At 42.0% G+C, this 21716-nt stretch overlaps 1 protein-coding gene across 1 annotated transcript in view; it reads left to right on the forward strand.

Annotated features, from left to right (window-relative positions):
* PIANP (PILR alpha associated neural protein) overlaps nt 1–20751 on the forward strand; it is a 40941-nt gene extending 20190 nt beyond the window's left edge. Inside the window, exons 5-6 of the mRNA XM_061625660.1 lie at nt 7841–8068; nt 20624–20751. Of these exons, the coding sequence (XP_061481644.1) occupies nt 7841–8068; nt 20624–20645 (250 nt within the window). The 3' untranslated portion in view covers nt 20646–20751. The remainder of the gene's footprint in view (nt 1–7840; nt 8069–20623) is intronic.
* Nucleotides 20752–21716: the final 965 nt, after the last annotated feature.

Below are 21716 nucleotides of genomic sequence, written 5' to 3' on the forward strand. Positions count from 1 at the left end.
TTATCATTATTTTTACCCCGCCCTTTTTCCAAAACTGGAACTCACGGCGGCTCTAGGGAAAATAATTATTAATATTTTCATTAAAAGCCAGCTGTGGGCATTGCTAATTGGCTAGTGCCTGTGATGTCACCAAGATACCTCCTCTCTCTTATCCCTGGAGAAGTTTTGCAACTATTTTAAAAATGTGAAGTTGAGACATGAATGTATAAACAGCTTAACATACATGTGGTGCTTTTAAAAACATAAAATATAAGGCAGGCAGCCCACTTGAAAAATCTGGTGGAGTTGCAAGACTGCTGGCTGAAAGTGTATCTGTCATGTGAATTATTAATTTGGGCAGAAGTTGGGCTTATGCTTCAGGTGAAGAGCCCCCTATGTCTTCACCTTTAATGCTGTCGGTGTCTTTCCAAGCTATCAAAACCAGTTGTTAGATGGTTTGGTTTACTTAGCTGTGATACATCAAGTTCCATTGAAGGGATTATTTCTCAGTCACTATAAATCTTGTTCATTTCTTTCTCTCCCCCTTCAGTTTCTAATAAAAGCAGAACACAACTCTTTGCAGCATTGGTACCCAAATTAAGTATAGATTTAACTTCAAACATTGTCTTTCTCTGCTTGTCCAGAACCTGCAGGGAAGAGAAAGATCCTCTTTGCATATTGGAACATTAGTCCAAAGTTGAAGATCATCATACACATTCAGTATTCCCCTTGTAGACAAACAAACAAACTGCATCTAAAAACCAGAATTCTTGGCTGTTTGTCCATCTTTTCTGAGCAAAAGTCAGTAGCAACATTTTTACTTCATACACGTTTATACTGCACAATTTACAGATTATGGGTTCATGTTTGTTCTTCCTCCTTAGTCACTATCCTTCCTAAGGGTCTACTGACCAGAGACAAGTAGGGTGGCTGGCTGAATGTTGTGATAGAGCAACCCAGTTTCTTGCTTTGCTGCTTCACTGTGTGCTAAAATTGAAGTGCAGGCTGGATCTACCATATCTGCCAGCACTAGCCAGAGAAGCAAACAGACAGCTTTATTTTGGCTTCTGCTAGAGTCCACCAGACTGCACCTCCGGCCCTGCCTAGGAACTCGGGTTCTTGACATCAGAACCAGCATGGGCAATTCCAGGTGTATAAGACAAGGTCTCTTCCAGGGGTGGGGGTGTACAGGTGAACCAGTTGCAGAAGGCCCAGAGCTTCAAGGGCCAGCCATGTGGCCAGGAGTCACATCCCCTAGAGCAGCTTGAATCAAAATAGTATACGAGACACTGGAGATCCCATTGCCAACAAGAAGGATTTTAAAAGTTTAACAGAATATTGCTGAGGTACCAACAGCTTCTACCTAAAATAAGACATATCTATGAAAATCTGGGACTCTGTGCATATTCCATACTGTGGATTTCTTGTCAGGGTGCTGGTTTGGAACAAGCACCATTGTTTTCATATCAAGTACATAATACAGGCAGGTCAGTTACCATCATATGTCGATTGATACATTTTAAAATTTCCAAAACAAGAGTGCAAGCTCAGATCTCTTAACAGTAATATAACTCACTAATATAATAATAATATAATAATATAACAGTAATATAATTCACTAATAGGCAAAAAACCTTGCAGTTTAAGAATGTACGAAACACAATTTGGAAGAATTTGCTAACATGTATCTCTGAGCATATGGTGAGTGGTGGCAACATCTGCCATCTCCAAAGATGAAGAATTACATTTTTGTATGTTGGTGTTCTTCTTCTTTGCTTCTTTTCTGTGTTACTACTGTTTCTACAGATATTCTAACCTAGAAAATTATATTTCTCTCATTATTCATTGTAGAAATCTATGTCAAATTTATTTTTATTAAATTCAAAGCCTTTTTATTGGTTAATGTCATATGATGGTGATCTTGACCCAGCCACTCTCTTTTGACCTAACCTAGCCACAGGGTTATTGTGAGGATAAAATGGGGAGGGAGAGCTATGTTTCCTTGGAGAAAAGGGTGGGATAAAAATGTAATACACAAATAAGGACTCTCTTCAACGGCTTTCTCATGCAACAAGATTCCTTGATTTTGTTTCAAGTTCCATGCCTCTGCTAAATTAACTCTTTTTGGATAGCAGGGATGCAATACACTGTCTCCATGTAATAGGGGTAGGTAATAGCAGAAGGGTAGCCTTTCCATTGCTTTTGGTATGGGCTCATGCTGGAGAACTTAATTACACAGCCTCTGAAGAACTAAAGATGCGAAAAAGAATTAGAAGAGTTTTGTGAAATAGTGAGGAATTTTCTGTAGGGTAAGGGGCAGTCTTGACAATGTTATTTTGTTGTTTAAGGGGTAGAGAGCTTCAGATTCACTCTCTGATATGTCTGTTGCAATGGAGGATAACTCTCAGTATCTAAAATTTAAACAAGAAATACACATTTTAAAGGTCACAAGATACCACAAGCATAGGTAATTATTAATAAAATGTATGAAATGTGTTCTCTATTCAAAGTACACAGTGTTGTACGATAGAAAAAAGTCGTAACAAAGGCCTTCTCCAGATGACCTATTTATCATCCTGATTTGCTTCCACAAAGCTTGTGCAGAGGTTAGATTATACCTAGTCCTTACAGAGTATTAGTTCTGATGTGTTTGCAGGGCCTGATGTGTACAGCAGGACAGTTATAAAAAAATTAGCATTCATCCCTCATTCATCCTGATTTGCTTCGGGGTGGTTAACGCTGTGAATGCACCAGTTGCCAGATCAAAGCGTTTCCATTGGCCACACCTGGAGGGGGAACAGGTTGATCTGCCGATCAGCTGTGAAATCTCTTTGAAGCTGATTTTTTTTAAAAAATGCACTCAAGCTGCTCCCACCAGATTTTACAGTAAAAAGGGGTGGAATTTGAGTAGCATTGTGTGCCCCCATTTTCAGAAGAGAGAGGTGGAGACACACTAGAAGTGGCAGAACAGTCAGTGTGTTTCTACCCTATATGTCTTCCCATTAGTCATTTGTTAATCCCACATTTTCAATGCATTTCTTGGCCACCTTCCAAACTGCAAAAGGTGAGATCCTTTTTTAAACGTGCATTTGTTGTGCTAGAGTGGCAGAGCAGCTCTTTAGTTCCATTATGTGCTTGAATCCCTCTTACGAAATAGTGACTGTCTGGAGGAACCCAAAAACAAAACCATTCAGGATTTTTTGTAAAGGATAACAGTGTTTTTAGGAGCGCTTCCCTGGACAGGGAGTTACGACAACTGCCCTTCTACAAGTGAATTTTGTTTTTAAAAATCCTCATGAAAATTCTTCAGCATTTCAGTACAAATGTCTCCTAATAATTTTTTATTTTTTAATTTATTTTAAAATATTTCTATCCTCCCCTTCTACCCTATGATAGAGCATTCAGGGCAGCTTACAAAAATAAAATCGAACACATACATAATACAATTGTAAGCAGTAAAATCACAAAAAAATTAAAATAAATTAAAATACATAAAATACAATTAAATAATAATTAATGAACACACTTTTGTATTTGTAGTTTTGACTGATGTACACATTTCTCCAAGCAATTTATCCTAATATAATGCACTTACGTATGCTATTTTCACTAATATATTCATTTTTATTCACACTTTCCCCTAATATATGCATTTTTGTAAACATTGCTTGGTTGGCGAACTGCATTGCACAATTCAGATAAATGTGAATTTTGAAGAATGTCTGTGTTTTGGCTCTCGTATTGTTTTGGAAAATGTGAATTGGATAGATTCAGCTTTAAATGTGAACCAAACTGAATTCCTCGCCCATCCGTTCTCTCTGTGCGTATCCAGCATAGGGTCCAGAAGATCACAGAAGCACACACAACACAACAGGATCTTGGCAGGCATGCACAGTAAACAGTTTCATTGATGATGATGATGATGATAAAGGTGTACATGCAGGGTTTTTTTTAAATTATTTGCAAAAAATAGCATACATTTTATCTGTCAACTGAATTTTATCTATCAATAATTTAAGATATGCAGACGATACCATACTACTAGCAGAAACAAGTAATGATTTGAAACGAATGCTGCTGAAAGTTAAAGAGGAAAGCACAAAAGCAGGACTACAGCTGAACGTCAAGAAGACTAAAATAACAAGAGAAAATTTATGTAACTTTAAAGTTGACAACGAGGACATTGAACTTGTCAAGGATTATCAATACCTCGGCACAGTCATTAACCAAAATGGAGACAATACTCAAGAAATCAGAAGAAGGCTAGGACTGGGGAGGGCGGCTATGAGAGAACTAGAAAAGGTCCTCAGATGCAAAGATGTATCACTGAACACTAAAGGCAGGATAATTCAGACCATGGTATTCCCAATCTCTATGTATGGATGTGAAAGTTGGACAGTGAAAAAAGCGGATAAGAGAAAAATGAACTCATTTGAAATGTGGTGTTGGAGGAGAGCTTTGCGCATACCATGGACTCCTTATTGTCAACTTTAAAGTTACATAAATCTTCTGTTGTCATTACTTTAGTCTTCTTGATGTTCAGCTGTAGTCCTGCTATTGTGCTTTCCTCTTATCTTTCAACACCATTCGTTTCAAATCATTACTGGTTTCTGTTAGTAGTATGGTATCATCTGCATATCTTAAATTATTGATATTTCTCCCTCCAATTTTATTTATTCACACCTCCTTCATCTTGATCCAATCCTGCTTTGTTCTGCATGTAGACTAAACAAATAGGATGATAAAATACACCCCTGTCTCACACCCTTTCCAATTGGGAACCAATCAGTTTCTCCATATTCTGTCCTTACAGTAGCGTCTTGTCCAGAGTATAGGTTACGCATCAGAACAATCAGATGCTGTGGCACCCCCATTTCTTTTAAAGCTTTCCAAAGTTTTTCATGATCTACACAATCAAAGGCTTTGCTGTAATCTACAAAGCAAATTCCTTGGTCTGTTCCATTATCCAACATATGTCTCTGATACCTCTTCCTTTTCTAAATCCAGCTTGGATGTCTGGCATTTCTTGCTCCATATATGGTAAGAGCCTTTGTTGTAGAATCTTGAGCATTACTTGAGCATGGGATATTAAGGCAATAGTTTGATAATTACTGCATTCTCTGGGATCCCCTTTCTTTGGAATTGGGATGTATATTAAATGCTTCCAGTCTGTGGGCCATTGTTTAGTTTTTCATATTTCTTGACAAATTTTTGTCGAACTTTGGACAGATTCAGTCTCAGTAACTTGTAGCAACTCTATTGGTATGCCATATGTTCCTGGTGATATGTTTCTTTCAAGAGCAGCTTTCACCTCACGTTCTAAAAGTTTTGGTTCTTCATCATATGGTTCCTCCATGAATGAATCTGTTATCCTTGCATCTCTTTTATAGAGTTCTTCAGTGTATTGCTTCCATCTTCCTTTTATTTCATCTCTGTCAGTCAGTGTGTTCCCCTGCTGATTACTCCCATGCTCTTGGTTTAAATTTCCCTTTAATTTCTCTAATCTTTTGGAATAGGGCTCTTGTTCTACCTTTTTTGTTGTCCTCTTCTATTTCTATACAATAACTATTGTAATAGTTCTCTTTGTCCCTACGTACTAGTCGCTGTATTGTTGAATTTAGGGTTCTGACCGTGTTTCTGTCTCCTTTTGCTTTCCTTCTTTCTTTAAACATTTTAAGAGTTTTGTCAGTCATCCATTGAGGTCTTTCTCTCTTTTTAACTAGAGGTATTGTATTTTTGCATTCTTTCCTGATAATTTCAATCCATAATTCTTCTGGTTCTCTGTCAACTAAGTTTAAAGCCTCAAATCTGTTCCTTATTTGATCTTTATATTCTTCTGGGATGTTATTTAAATTGTATTTTGGCATTATGATTGTTTTGTTGTTCTTCTTTAGCTTTACACTGATTTTCGATATTACCAGTTCATTGTCTACCTTTGTCTGCTCCTGGTCTTGTTTTCGCAGAAAGTATGGAACTTCTTCATCTTCTGCTACCAATTATATAATCAATTTGATTCCTATATTGACCATTGGTGATGTCCACGTGTACAGTCGTCTTTTTGGTTGCTCCAAAAATGTGTTTGCAAAACAAATTATTGGCTTCATAGAATTCATTGTCTTTCTCCTGCTTCATTTCTATCTCCTAAGCCACATTTCCCCACAATTTCTAGTTTTTTTCTGTTCCCTACTTTTGCATTCCAGCCCCCCATGATTGTCAGCACATCTTAGTTGGGTGTGTGATCAATTTCTTCCTGTACATCTGCGTAAAATCTCTCCAATTCCTCTTCTGCGTTTGCTGTTGGAGCGTAGACTTGGATGATGGTTATGTTAATAGGTTTCCCATTAAATCTCATTGATATCACTCATTCAGACCTTGCGTTATAGCTCTTAATTGCTTTTGCTACATCACTTCTCACTATCAAAGCAACCCAGTTTCGTCTTAATTTCTCATTTCTTGCATAAAATATTTTGTAGTTGCCTGATTGAAAATGTCCCATCCCTGTCCATTTTAATTCACTCACACCACGTATTGTAACGATAAGGAGTCATACAAGTTTGAATTTCACTGGGCTACTGAACAAGGCAGTTTATTTGTCTAATTCATAGCCTGTTTTGAAAACCTTCCCAGCATGAAGCTTTAATCTTATATTCACTTTTCTGGGTGTAAGACTGAAATCCTAATCCCACATACCTGGGAGTAAACCCCATTGAATTCTGTGGGATTTATTTTGAGTAGATATGGTTAGAATTGTGCTGTAAGTCAATGGGACTTTTGAGTTGATATGGATAGGACTGTGTTGTTAATCCTTTTCTCTTTCTCTCTCTCCACCACCCCACCAATCCTATTTTTGCCAATTAAGGCAGGACTTACTTAGGTGTCACAGCTGTTATTTGAGAGGAAACTAATACTGCTTTTTTCAAAAAAGAGGTTCTGCAATGACCAACTGGTTTTGACAGTAAACCATTATGTGGGGTAAATGTATTTTTACATTTCTAGTGTGTTTGTATGGAGTCTTTCCAACAACCCTGTGAGGCAGTTTGTTAGTTCTCAAGCTGCACATGCTTAGAATATTTTTTGTGTTTGTATTGGCAAGGGCTTTTTTGGGGTGGAGGTACTTTGTTATAAAATATCAGGACTGTAAAATGTTGCAGTTAAAGCAATTGCTGGGGGAGGGGGCTGCCTTTGTGCATGGTTTGTGAATATAACATGATATATTTGCACCTCACTTTTCTTCCTGGGTCCTCCCTCCCCCTTTTATCTTTACAACAGGGTAGTAACCTATGGGGTAGGTTAGGTTGATAGTTGGTTCAGTCAAACTGCACAATTTTTTTAGCTGCTTCTATCTTTTTAATGTTATTTTAATGTTTAAATATTATTTAATCATTATATGATTATGGTTTTTTAACTATTTATAACTGTTACAAAATGCCTTGTGAGGACAGGAACTCTGAAAGGCAGGTTGAAAATCTGTTAAATAAATACATCTTAATTCACAATTGTGGATTCAAAATAACTGTTCATATAGGTCATACATGTACATAAGCAGCAATTCTTGCCAATAGATTGCTGGAAGCTGGGGTGGGTGGGAATGGAGGGGACCCAATCTGCACATAGTGTACTGGGCCCAGGAAATTCTGTTGGCACCCAACTGTACAGGTGGACAGTTTATTTTCCCATATTTTCCCAGCAACCAAAATGTGCTTTGAGTGAATATGAATTCCTCACAACAGGAGGAAAGGTGTTTGGCTACTGTACTTGGGAAAACAAACTAAATCATGAATGCACAATTCTCTGGTTAGGCTGCTCCTGTCATTGATGATGCCATCCTTCACTTCCCTCTGCCTTTCCCCACTTCTTGCAGCTGGGACAGGAACCAGAAGCGCCGGCACCACTCCAGCCAGCAAAGTGGATTGCAGCAGCAAGGTAGCCAACAGCCCTTAACGGACCTGTCTCCTGCCACCGTCAGCATCCTGGGCCCATACAGCGATTCACAGGGTCCTACACCAGAGATGGTAGAAAGTGGGCAGGTACTGGAAGGCATGGAGAAGCTAGAGGTATTAGGGAAGACCAGTGCCTTCCAGCTCAACAGGTAAGTAATACGAACAAATATGATATAAATGGGAATGGCTTGGCTTAGCTACAGGAGGAGGAAGCATGGAAGGAAAAATTAAATTATGACCAGCCTACCTGTGCTACAATATTGTTGCATTCTTAGTTGATTAATACGCACATTAAAACAGGCACTACTCATTCAGTGCTGATGTTGTCTATTTGGTGCATACAGTCCAGATATCTCCGGAGGTCATGCTTGTGTTGTGGGAACGTCACCGTTTCTCATCATGAGATGCACTATATATTTTGTACCTGGGAAGTGCAGTTTTTCAACTGGATGAAGCAGCTATAGTGACCACCGTGTGGGATGTAGTTAAGATCTGTCAACACTGTGCCTTTCCCTGCAGAAAGTGCCACACATTTCACAAGCCCTTTCTCATTGTTTTTTCCTTTTCAGCTTCTTTAACTCTTGCGGGCTATACAGTTCTTTTCTCCAGGACAAGCTCAAGACGCCTTTTGGATTTTGTCTGTGATGTGAAATGGGGATGAGTAACAAAAATCCCTCCTCCACTACCATGACTTTCGATGTGTATTGTGTTAAAGATTTTAAGGACAAGTGAGGGGAACCTGTGCCCCCCAAAGTATTGTTGGATTACGACTCCCATCAGCCCCAGCCAATTATACAGCCACAAGAGTGGCTATATACTATAGCCAGCATGTTTACGCATTCCACAATGTTAAATTGAAAATAGCCTCTATGCCATTCTGCTACTTCCCATAAGCTTATTTCAAAACAAAACCTTACAAAACTCAGAAACGCTTGCTTAACAACTCTCTAAGGTTTCATGGTGATACACAAAACACTCAGAGAGAATCCAGAGTTCAAGGTGTAAAAAAAGAGAAAAAAAATCCACACCCCTGTTGGACTTTTTTCTTTCAGTGGTCTCATAATTTGTTGAAATTACGTAAAAATCAGCCGTGTTCACAGAGTACCTGCAATCATATTACTGACCTTGCTCCATATTCTGACCATTATCTTCTGCAGTTTAAAAGTTAAAAAATACATGGCTGATTTTTAATTAGTTTAAGAAATTTAATATTGGACTCTATGATAGCACAAGCATGGTCAGTAAGAACCAACTGTCAGTGTCCTAAAAGCCAGGCTCACAGCTGTTTGGCTTGGCTAATCAGGTGGTCACAACCATGTCATTTATTCCACTTCAAACAGCCATGGCTTCCTCCAAAGAATCCTGGGAAGTGTAGTTTGTGAAGGGTGGAAAGAGTTGTTAGGAGACACCTATTCATCTGACAGAGCTCCAGTGGCCAGAGTAGTTTAACAGTCAGCCTCTCTTGTGGGGATTGTATCTCTGTGAGGGGAATAGGGAGTCTCCTAGCAACGCTCAGCACCCTTCACAAACTACACTTTCCAGGATTCTTTGGGGGACACAATTATTGTTTAAAGTGGAATAAAGGTGGATGTGGCCAGTGACAGCTTTGGTTTAAATTTGGGTAGGAGACTACATGTGCCTGCTGTAATAGGTGGGGGAAACCCTGAAAAACAATGATACTGTTCACAATGTTTTGCTTTTGGAAAGGAAAGGGGCTTCCCCTCTGCCCAGTGCCCACCCACCCAATCTCCAACTCTCCCCCCTCCTCCTGCCCCTCCCTCCCCCTCCCCCAGGTCAGTTTCACCTCTCCTAAGCATGATTGTACAGGAGTGAATTCCACTGAACTCAAAAAGCATGCAAATAATCAAACCTGCTCCCCTCCTCCCCCCTCCTATCCCCTCCCTCCCCCTTCTCACCTGCCCTCCCCTTGTTACCAAATTCTTCCAAGCTACACAGGAAGTGGCTTGGACCGTGAAAGACCAACTCAAATTGTGTTTGCATTTTTACAAATGTGTAGAGTAGTACAATATCTCAGAGAGGAGGTGAAGTCTCCTGCTCCCCGGTGCATTCACTATAGCTGGCCAATTTCCCTGCTTTTTAAAGTTTGATAGAAATATCTGTGGGCTATAGGTACATTCTTAAACCGCAAGGGATGTTTTTGCCTATTAGTGAATATGGCCAATGGTGTGCTTCTCCAGCACTGAAGGGGGGTGGGAAGATGCACAGACTTAGAACACTAGATTAAAATAATTGAAAAGCAGAAGTGTCATGAAATCATGAGGCATTGCTAATGGGACCGAAGTAGCCTTGTGTTCAACAATTTAAAAAAAGGGGGGGGCTCAGTAAATGCTCCCCCACTGGTATGGTACAATAGGGAATATTTTGGCCTTTTAACGCTTCAAAAGTAATAATGAAATTTAAAAGTCATGGTCATAGAAGGAAGAATTTTGTTATTTGTCGCCAACTATATCTCAAGCAAGATCCAATCTGTAACTGCTTTCTGGTCACAATAGTGATGGCTATCTTATCTGGTTGAACTGCATTTTCTTGGGTACAATTATCAGTGCTTTTGTTCTGGCGGAATACTCCAGAACACAGAGTACCAGCACCTGTGCTCCAGCCACTGTTCCCCACCAGCCATCTCTGATGGGCACCTCCTTGCCCTGTGCTGCTTTTAAAAAAAAGATTGGGGGGGGATGGAAACAGTGGCAGAGATAGCCCCACATGCTCAGGCCAACCAATGGTTGGTGTCTCCTTCATCCATTATGGAGCTTGCTTTTAAAAAAGGAAGGTTGGGAGGGAAGGAAGGAGTGTGCTAGAATTCCGCCCAATTTGGATTTGGTACTGAATATCCCATTAATTCACTTGTTCACTGTAGTTGTAGATTTTCAGCACCTATGTAGAAAAAAATCTACCTCTAAAGTATCAATATTAAGAACGGTAATTTTATTAATATTTTCTTTCATTTATCAATATATCCTTTCAAAATATCGTTACTTCCTTTAAAATTATCGCTATTAATATCAATTTTTTGCAAGGGAAAAAAGGATAATGAAAGCAGGAGCTAACAGACCAAGAATGAACTCAAATTGATACCAGCCTGTTAGGTTGACGGAATGCTTTCGAAGTGGCACTGGCCAATGGATCCCATCCCTAATCCCTGCTCACTCAGACCCCTTCCTGCCTTAGTTGGCTCTTCTGATATGTAGGAAAAAACACTCCCTTCTGCTGGAGGATTTTTAATTAATTTTGTGGGAAGGGAGGGAGGAGGAGAAATGGCAGAAGGTCTGCTTGGCCTTGCCAGTGTCTCCTTCTGGGGTGGTGGGGATGAGTAAGTGTCCAGGAATGGGTGAGCACTCCTCATGGAAGTGGAGCCTCTTGAGCCTATTAGGGATTCCTGCCACTTGTTCCCTCCAGTGTCAACCTGCATTCTGGGGGATTATGGTACCACTGGGGCTGTCCGTCCTCCCACCCCAGTGAAAACAGATTCTAGTTTATGCTGCACATCCCCAGAACTCAAACATTTCCTCTTTTGTGTTGGGAGGAAAGCACCAACAGATGTAACAAGCAACCTGAACCGGGGAGGGGGGGGGAGGGGGATGCTAGAAAGAAAGGCAGTCTATTCTTCTTCTTGGGTTTAATGGTGAAGCAAGGCTAAGGATATATTCTTCCCTCTGCTGATTCCTCCTCTAAAGTGTTTATTATTTTTCGCAAGCTTTGCTCCTCTCCTTGCTCCCTTCCCTTCCTGTCTTTGTTCTCAGTTAGTATAATGCCCCCCTGAATACAAGCCCCATGACTGCTTCAGCATGTATGACTTTACATCTTTGCAGTAATAAACCTTTAATGTTTCAACTACCAGTCTTAACAGACCAGTTATTTCTGCACTTTGGTAATCCTATGCATGTTCACTTAGAAGTAACTTCTGCTGTGTTCAGTGAGACTTACTATCAGGTAATATGTATAGAATTGCAGCCTCAATTGGGGGTGGGGTGGGTGGAAAGTTCTACTCCTAAATTTGTGCTTGGCATGCGTATCTATTTATATTAGCTAACTGTTTAGGTCTGTTGCTGTATTATTAAATCTGATTTCATTCTTGGCATTCTGTTGCTACTGTTGTTGAATTTATGTAGTCACCAATTCTGTATTTATACAGAATTTATATAGCATTGGGGTGGGATGTAAGATAGCATGGATTAACTACTATGCAGTTTGGATTTCTCAACATAGAGCTCACCCAAACTGGTCTGTAGTTATTTGAATATTAATATTTTAAAGTTATTATTATTATTATTATTTCCATTTACAGACCGCTTACTATCTAAAAGATCTCAAAGCAGTTTACAATAGAATACACAAGGTACAATAAAAAATGTCAAATTAATTTACAAAGCACAATACATAAACTATATACATAAACACAGTATAAAAGTCAATAAATAAATAAACACATCATTTTAAACAAATGAAATGTGCAAAACGTTTGAAAGCTGATACAACCAGCAGTCTTTGTTCCCTCTATTCTTCTTTGCCTGCTTTTTCAGTGGGAGGAAAACTTTAGGCAACTCTATGACCTCTGCACATACTGGAAACATCAGTTGCATGCCACAGATAAATATCAGCTGCACATGCCACGGCAATAACCCATTTTTTTGTCTGAGACCCCTCGCCACACCGCTGCTGTCCCGCGCAGAGCCTGGCCATATCCAGTCAAGTGCTGGGAATAGTTAAGCAACCCTGAACAGGACTCAGGGGGGTCCTGCCTGCAGCACCACCGGCGCATCCCGAGAAGCAACATGCATTAGGACCACATTACCAGCACCCCCAGCACTGACAATCCGGAGAAAACACTTGTCCCTAAATCCCAATTTCTACAAGCTCATGTCATCCTGAAGGAGTTAAAGTACACGGCTAGGCAGGGCCTGATGACAAGGTACAGGCCAGAGAAACTTAGACACGTCTTGAAGGAGGCGGTGGTGTGTCCCCCTCCTTCAGAAGACCTCCTTGAACTAGAGTTGCCATATTCCAGTTCCACAAATCTAGGCAGGCTAATCGGCATATTATGCAAATTATTTGCTAATTTTGCAAATTAGGCACATTTATTGTTGTATTGTTCAGTTGTTTTGTTTTTGTCCTTAGCAATTAACACCAAAAACTGGGGGAAGATACGAGGAATTTTGTTTCAGAAAAAAACCTTGCATTTTCAACCCTAAATCCCTAGACTCTACTTTCTAACACTATGGGATATTTATTTATTAAGAGGATTTATATCCTGCCCTTCTATGGCTAAAAACAGAGCTCACCACAGCTTACAAACATAATAAAACACAAAATAGAGACAAACATAAAACAAGTCAATGCAGCAGTGTAAAAATCCAGCATAAAAGAAAAAGCCAGCAAAACATATTATCAATTAAAAGCAATATTATTTATTTATTTATTTAATTTGTATCCCGCCCTTCCTCCCAGCAGAAGCCCAGGGTGGCAAACAAAAGCACTAGAAACACTTTAAAACATCATAAAAACAGACTTTAAAATACACTAAAACAAAACATCTTTAAAACCTTTTTTTTACAAGCTTTCAAAATATCTTAAAAAAAACCAAAACCGAAATACATATATATATATATATATATATATATATATATATGTATTTTTTTAAAAAAGAAGATTTAAAAACATATTAAAAAGCAATTCCAACATAGATGCAGACTGGGATAAGGTCTCAACTTAAAAGGCTTGTTGAAAGAAGAAGGTCTTCAATAGGCACAAAAAAGATAACAAAGATGGTGCCTGTCTAATATTTAAGGGGAAGGAATTCCACAGGGTAGGTGCCTCCACACTAAAGGTCTGTTTCCTATGTTGTGCAGAACAGACCTCCTGCTAAGATGGTATCTTCAGGAGGCCCTCACCTGCAGAGCGCAGTGATCGACTGGGGTATATAAGGGATAAGACGATTTTTCAGGTATCCTGGGCCCAAGCTGTATAGGGCTTTGTACGTCAAAACTAGAACCTTGAACTTGGTCTGGTAGCAAATGGGCAGCCAGTGCAATTCTTTCAGCAGCGGGGTGACATGTTGCTGACACCCTGCCCTAGTGAGCAGTCTCGCCGCCACATTTTGCACCAGCTGCAGCTTCTGGACCAACCTCAAGGACAGCCCCACATAGAGCACATTACAATAATCCAACCTGGAGGTTACCAGTGCTTGAACAACAGTGGTCAGGCTATCCCGGTCCAGAAACGGCTGCAGCTGTCTTACCAGCCACAGCTGGTAAAAGGCACTCCTAGTCACTGAGGTCACCTGGGCCTCTAACGACAAAGATGGAACCAGAAGCACCCCCAGACTACAGACATGCACTTTCAGAAGGAGTACGACCGCATCCAAAGCAGGCAACTGACCAATTATCTGAACTCGGGAACCACCAACCCACAGAGCCTCCATCTTGCTAGGATTCGGGCTCAGTTTATTGGCCCTCATCCAGCCCACCACCGAGTCCAGGCAGCGGTCCAGGGCTTGCATGGTCTCTCCCAATTCAGATGTTATGGAGAAATAGAGCTGGGTATCGTCAGCGTACTGCTGACACCTCACCCCAAATCTCCTGAAGACTGCTCCCAAGGGCTTCACATCGATGTTAAACAGCATGGGGGACAAGATGGTACCCTGCGGCACCCCACAGCACAACTGCCAGGGGTATTCTCTGAAAATAACCTTGGAGATAGGATTGGAACCACTGTAAACCATCTCACCAAGTTGGGCCAGAAGGATACCATGGTCAATGGTATCAAAAGCCGCTGAGAGATCAAGTAAGAGTAACAGGGTCGCACTCCTTCTTCTTATAAAGGTCATCCATCAGGGTGACCAAGGCTGATTCAGTCCCATAACCAGGCCTGAACTCAGACTGGAATGCGTCAAGATACGGTAATCTGTTTAATCCAAGAGTACTTCCAATTGCTGCATCACAACCCTCTCAATCACCTTCCCTAAGAACGGGGTATTTGCGACCGGTCGGTAATGGTCGCAAATCAATGGGTCCAGGGTGGGCTTTTTCAGGAGTGGTCGGATCACTGCCACTTTCAGGGTGGCTGGAACCACTCTGTCACGCAATCATGTATTGACCACACCCTGGATCCACTCTGTTAAACCCCCTCGGCAAGCTTTAATAAGCCAAGAAGGGCAGGGGTTGAGAGGACACGTTGCGGGCCGCATCATTGCAAGCACCTTATCTACATCATCAGGCCGCATCAACTGAATCCATTCCCAAGAAGTTGCAGCAGGCGTTGCACTGGACACCTTACTGGGGCCTATAGTAGATGTGGATGGGGCATCAAGATTGCTAAGGAAGCGAGCAACTTTACCCTCAAAGTTCCATGCAAACAATTCACAGTTGGCTTCTGAAGGGTCTAAAACTCTATTTCCTGGAGTTAATGTCAATAGACCCCTGACAATACAGAAAAGCTCCACTGGACGGCTACTTAAGGATGCGATGGAGGCAGAGAAGTGGACCTTCTTCACCACCCTCACTGCCACACAGTAGACATGGTTATGAAGTTTTACTCATGCCCGGTCAGCCTCACAACACATCTTTCACCACTTGTGCTCTAGCCATCATCCAGTGACAACTTGAGACAGCCCCATGGTCGTCATGGAGGCCATGAAGTCCTGAGCTGGAACACCTCAGCATAGACATTGAAATTACCCAGCACTATCATTCTGGGCTTCTCTAATACCACAGCCAAGATGGCCTCTGCCAGCTCACTCAGAGAAGCTGCCGGGCAGCAGGGTGGATGGTACACCAGCAGCAATCCTAGTTTACTGTCTCCTTGGCCTGACACAAGGCACAGACCCTCACAGCCAGCTCCAAGACAGAGTGGTTTCCTGGTGACAGAGATAGAAGTTCTGTAGACCATAGCAACTCCTCCCCCCGTCCCTGCAGCCTGTGCTGGTGTTACATCAAGTATCCAGGTGGGCAAAGCTGAGTCAGATTAACTCCTCCCAGCTCACCCACCCAGGTCTCGGTAATCCACACCAAATCGGCACCTTCAACCACAATTAAATCATGGATGAGTGTGGTCTTATTGTGTACCGATCTGGTGTTAAACAACACCACACACAGGACAGTGGGCAGAGCAGATGAGCAATGAGGAACCCATCCATGAGAGGAGTAGCAGCAAGGAACAAGGCATAGATAGCCTTGCCCTCGTCTTCTACGGTAATTCACCACCTCCCCATGGCTATATTTCCCTCTATCCGTGATCACTGAAACTGGGGTGGCATCACCCATGTCCCTCCTTCCTAAGACTCCTCCTAAACACCTGATATGGACCCAACAAGAGCCCACCAACAAAACCTACCTCGGCCAATTATCCCAGTAGACCTCTGCAAGAATTGGGAACAGTCAGACCCACTCAATATTTTTCACACAATATTGTGACTGAGAGCTTGTCTGCACCAACAATTAGGAAATGTGATATAAACAAACCACTACATCTTGTAATGCAGATAGAAATAAAGATTTCAATGTTATCAGTTCAGTCAGTCATCTTATCTAAAGAGAGTAGTGTCTGAGAGTGTGAGAAGTGTCTTTAGTACACTGATTCTCACCAGGACAGGAAGAAGGGAAACGCAGCCTTGATGTAGACTTGAGTGCTGGCACCTCTCTTTAATTTTGTTTTGTAAAGTGCAGTGAATTCTAGAGAACTGCCAAACTGTGCTAGCATCAGACAGGGCAGCTGTTCCATTCCTATTGGTCTTAAAGGGGAGAAAGGTTACCCCCCCTGCATATACATACACACACACACACATATATATATATATATAGTCTCTCTGTGTGAATGCATATATGTACATGTGTGTATACATATGTACACACACGGATACACACGGACACACACACATATCCATCCATCCCTGGGGAGGAAATGACGTAGGGTGATCTTTGATGGGCAGATGCCTGCCAGTCATTTTGAAGAAGGATATGTATAAAAAATGCTTTTTACCCTTTTCAGAATTGCTGAGCAGAGGCTCTGCCGGGCAACAGGATGAGCAAGGCTGCATTCCAATGCAACTTTATTTGGGAGTAAGCACCATTTAACAGGGTGGGGGCAGGGCCAAAAAAAAAAGCAAATACTAATTCCTCAGCCTTTTCTAAAGAGAGGTTTGCTTTTATAGCTTGTATTTGTTCAGGGGAGGGAGCGTTTGGTGGATTCAAACCCCTTTATTCCATCTTCCATGATGGCAGGCAGACCCTCCCGTTGCATTCACCACTTAGGACACATACCCTGAAAGACAGAGGCAATTGAGATGAAGGCTGCTTCTCCTTGCTGACTCAACCAGAAAGTCTACGGATGAGGGATGGAGCTGCACGTGTTGATCAAGTAAGCACGTGCAGTTTTCTAAACTGTTACATTCTGCATATGAAGCAGGCAGGCAGGCTAAAATTCTTGATTTTCCCGGGATAGCTATGGTGTCCCTCTTTAGCTAAGAACAATGGAAGGCAGGAAAAGGCTGATTTCTCACAAAATGGGCAGAAAACTGCCTCCACATTTTGTCTTGTATCTCTGGATCCACTTGGACTAGAGACTTGCTTTTTAAAAATAAAATAAAATGAAAGCTGGGAATCCGGGCCACCTAATGAGCTAAGTGGGCACCGGATAGCATGGCGAGAATCTGAAGAAAACCAGGCTAACCAGACAATATGGCAACCCTACCTTGGACCCAGAGGTCACTTAGTAACAAATATGCATTTTTTGGGCAAAGTACTTGAGAAAATAGTGGCAGTTCAAGTTCAGGCATGCTTGGAGGAATATCTGGATCCAATTCAGTCTGGCTTTAGGCCCTGACATGGCACTGAAAGTGCCTTGGTTGCCCTAGCTGATTACATTTGTCAAGAGAGAGATGGGGGGGAAGTGCACCGTTGCTCATTCTTCATGATCTCTCTGCAGCTTTTTATACCATTGACCACGCTATCTTTCTGGAGCAGCTCAGGGCATGTGGTGGGCACTGTCCTTTAGTGGTTCTGCTCCTACCTCCAGGGACATTTCCAGAAAGTAGTTATGGGTGGTTTCGGTTTAACACCATGGGAGCTATTTCCCGTGGTGTTCCACAAATTTCCATCTTGGGCCCATTCTATTTAACATCTATATGAAGCTGCTAGGAGTGATCATAAGGAGTTTCCAAACTGGATTATTGCAATGCACTCAATGTGGGGCTGCCCTTGATGACGATTACTGGTTGAGGTTGCTTTTAGCACTCATACAACTCCTGTTCTAAAACAGTTACATTGATTGCCAGTTCATTTCCAGGCCCAATTCAAGGTGCTCACATTAGTTTTTAAACTAAGCCTAAATGACTTAGGCTCTAAATATTTGAGAGACCGTCTCCTTCCCTACAGACCCTCTTAGGTGTTAAGATCAACAGAGGGGGCCTTCTTGGTAGTTCCGCCACCCTCAGAAGTTCAGGGGATGGTGGCCCAGGAGAGGGCATTCTCTGAGGCAGCCTCAAGGTTGTGGAATTCTCTCCTTACAGAGATGCATCTGGCATCTTGGCTGTACAGTTTTCTGCGGATGCTAAAGACGCACTTACCTTGGCCTTTGGCACTTGAGATGTATGGTTTTAGGACCCGCCCTATTCTTGTGCATGTAATGTGTTTTCATTGTTTTAACATTGTATTTTAAATTTCTCTAACCTGCCCTGGGATCTTCTGGGGAAAGGCAGGCAATAAATATCATCATCATCATCATCTAAGCAATGGCAGACAGCTGCAAAAGGATATGGCAGGACATTTGTTATTGTATAACATCATTTTGCAAACAATGGGGAGGAGAAGGACAAGAGTTCAGACACTCTGATCCCAACCAAAATATGGGAGGGGGGAATTTGGACCTCACCAATAGATCAATAGGATCTATTTTAAAGGGGGAATCAAAAATGTCTTTTTTAAAATGAAGGATTAAATAAAAAGTTCCTGCCTGTTATGGCCCTACTGGATTCTGTGGGGCTATCAGTAGAGAGAGGATGTTATAACTAAGGTCTTTCTTCTTTCTTCCTTTCCTCTCTAACCAATTTTTTATTTTTCACTCCAATGAAATTACTATCTTGCAGAACAAGTCTTTTTAGTCATATTTTCTCTCCCTCCTTTTTATAAAAAAAGTTCATCACAAATTCAACAGAAAAGGGGGAGGGAGAAGGAAAGGGGAAGGGGTGAGAGAGGCATTTTGCCATTTATCCAGATATGAATACCGGCACATCTTTTTTTTTTTCCTTCGGGGGAAAAAAAAAACACTGGGTACAATAAATACATATAGTGCACTGGCCTTCAACTGGTAGGTCAGGGTCCACTACTGGGTCACAGCCTGACTTAAAGGGAGTCATAACAGCACCATAACCACCACCATACAGATACATGGTAGGTCTCTCTCTCTCTTTCTCTCTCCCTCTTGGACTAAAGGTGGGCCCTGGATTTGAAAAGATTGAACACTAATGATATAGTACATCAAGGAAAGGAGATGTACATCAGCCCTATGCACCCTATGGGCAGCAGTAGCAGCACTAGAAATGTAGAGCTGTAAGCTTTGGCCTGTTTTAATTAGTGGTCCAATCAGCTAGAGATGCAGTTCTGCACACAGTGGGCTTCAGTGGGGTTTTAGCAACCTAACTGTACGCACGATTGCAACCAAAAGCTATGGTTGATTAATCAGCGAGGATCAAATTTGAGTTGTTAGGGGCCACAGGTTAAGGCTGCATAGAAGATATACTGGATCTGGCACGTTGCTGTAAAGGAAAATGAGAAAATATTGAAATTACCTTGTCTTCTGACAACAAACTGCCACTTTGCTAATTTCATTTTACGTTCTCACACTGTTATCTCAAAAAGGCACCTCTCTTAGTGCTATTTGGCCGTTCCACTCAATATTTATTGTAATCACATGGCAAGGGAGAATGAGACAGTGTCCACTGTCCCCACAGTCATGTCCCTGCCTGTCTACATTGAGGGGAGGGGGATATCTGCCATGGGGATCCAACTGTGTATGCACAGGCTCCTTCCATAATAGTTCCACATCATGGGCAGAGCCTAAGTGTTGTACAGTATGGCTCCCTTCTATAGATGTTCTGCCACCAGCACCACCCAGTGTGCGGGGGTGAGGCCAGACACTCTGGCTCCACTCTCCCCTTCTGCGTTATTACAGTCATGTTTTGGGGATGCCTAAATCCCCACATCAGGGCTTACTGATTTTTTATAACATGCAAATCCATTCAAATGGAATAAATTAAAAGGCCGAGCATTTATGAACCTCAGCAATTTGTTCTTCTGAAAGTATTTGGATGTAGTGAATGATTTGCAGCTACCCTTTCGTACAGAGGGCCTAGGGAACCTTAGAAGTGGTCTCCTTAAGGCCGTGTACCAGGGCTGTGGAGTCGGAGTCGTGGAGTCGGAGTCAGGAGCAATTTTGGGTGGAGTCGGAGTCGGACAGTAGAAAAATAGAGGAGTTGGAGTTGGAGTTGGAGTCGGACAGTAGAAAAATAGAGTCGGAGCCGGAGTTGGAGTCGAAGGTTTGGCGTACCGACTCCACAGCTGTGCCGTGTACCCATGACAAAGCTGCAGGAGACCAGATGAAACAGCTCTGTCCTTGCCTCTGAACACAGGGAACATTTTTCATATCTACCTGTCTCTCTCCCCCCTCCTACCCTGCCCTTATTTCTTGCCCAGGATCCCACTGGTGAACCTGTGACCACACTGGAAGCAGCAGGGCCTGGCCTCTTTGTGTTGAGACCATCTGCTGAGTCTCCAAAGAGTCCCAGAGAACTGGCAGCCCTCCCTTTTTGAGTCCAGTCAGCCTGCAAGTATGGTGCTGCTGTTCCTGACACAGCAGCAACAGAAGACGTATTGTAGATCCTTGTGTGCCATGACCTTCCATCATCATTGCAGATCCAGCCAAACAAAGGATGAGCTGAGGGGGCCACCTGCCAGGCTGGGCTTCACGATGGGTCCTTGTTGCAGGGATGACTTGGGCAGTCTCATGTGAGCAGAGGGCCAGGAGGCAGGTCTAGAGGACAAGAGCTGTTAGCATCATGATAACGTTTAAAGATAGCCATTGTACCCCAACACATACAGTTGTACACAAACGTGTATTTATTTGTTTACGCAAGCATGCTTGATAACAGGATACAGAAGCAGGATATCGTGTTTGGTGTCTCCCCATCCCTCCAACCCTTTTGTTCATCATGGATTTGAGGCATCTTCTGAGGACCCAAAGCTCAACATCACTTTCTCCTGGGTGATGAATGTATTTCTGCATTGTGGGGATGAGCATATATGGAGGGGCAGTGTTGTGGAGGAGAATCAGACACTCACCATTTGTATCAAATTGGCACATCTCCCTCATCAACCAGTCTTCCATGGTTGCTTCCACACTTGTCCTTTTCTCTGGAATTGCCATCACTCACTTTTTATGGCCCATCCAGACAATGTTGTCAGCCCATGGCATTCCAGTGTTTTCGGTGTTGGCGTCCCATCTTTTTCAGACCTGCTTTCTCACAATTGTGGGAGGGGAGTAGTAATAAAACATAATTCCAACATGAGCCCATCTACTGGGGATACATAAAACACAAAGGAGGCTTTTACAGGCTCCTGTGCCTTTAATTAAACGCTTCCTGGTTTGCAGTTACGGTTCATTTCATTGCTTTCTGGTGAGCATTGGTGAGGGATGATTAATGAATAACTTACCAATTGCCCCTTGAATAGCCTCTCAGTCTCTTCATTGCCCTAATGTCAACTTCTTTTTTTGGGGGGGGGGAGGTTT

The sequence above is a fragment of the Rhineura floridana genome, chromosome 1 (assembly GCF_030035675.1).
Source record: "Rhineura floridana isolate rRhiFlo1 chromosome 1, rRhiFlo1.hap2, whole genome shotgun sequence".
NCBI lineage: Eukaryota > Metazoa > Chordata > Lepidosauria > Squamata > Rhineuridae > Rhineura > Rhineura floridana.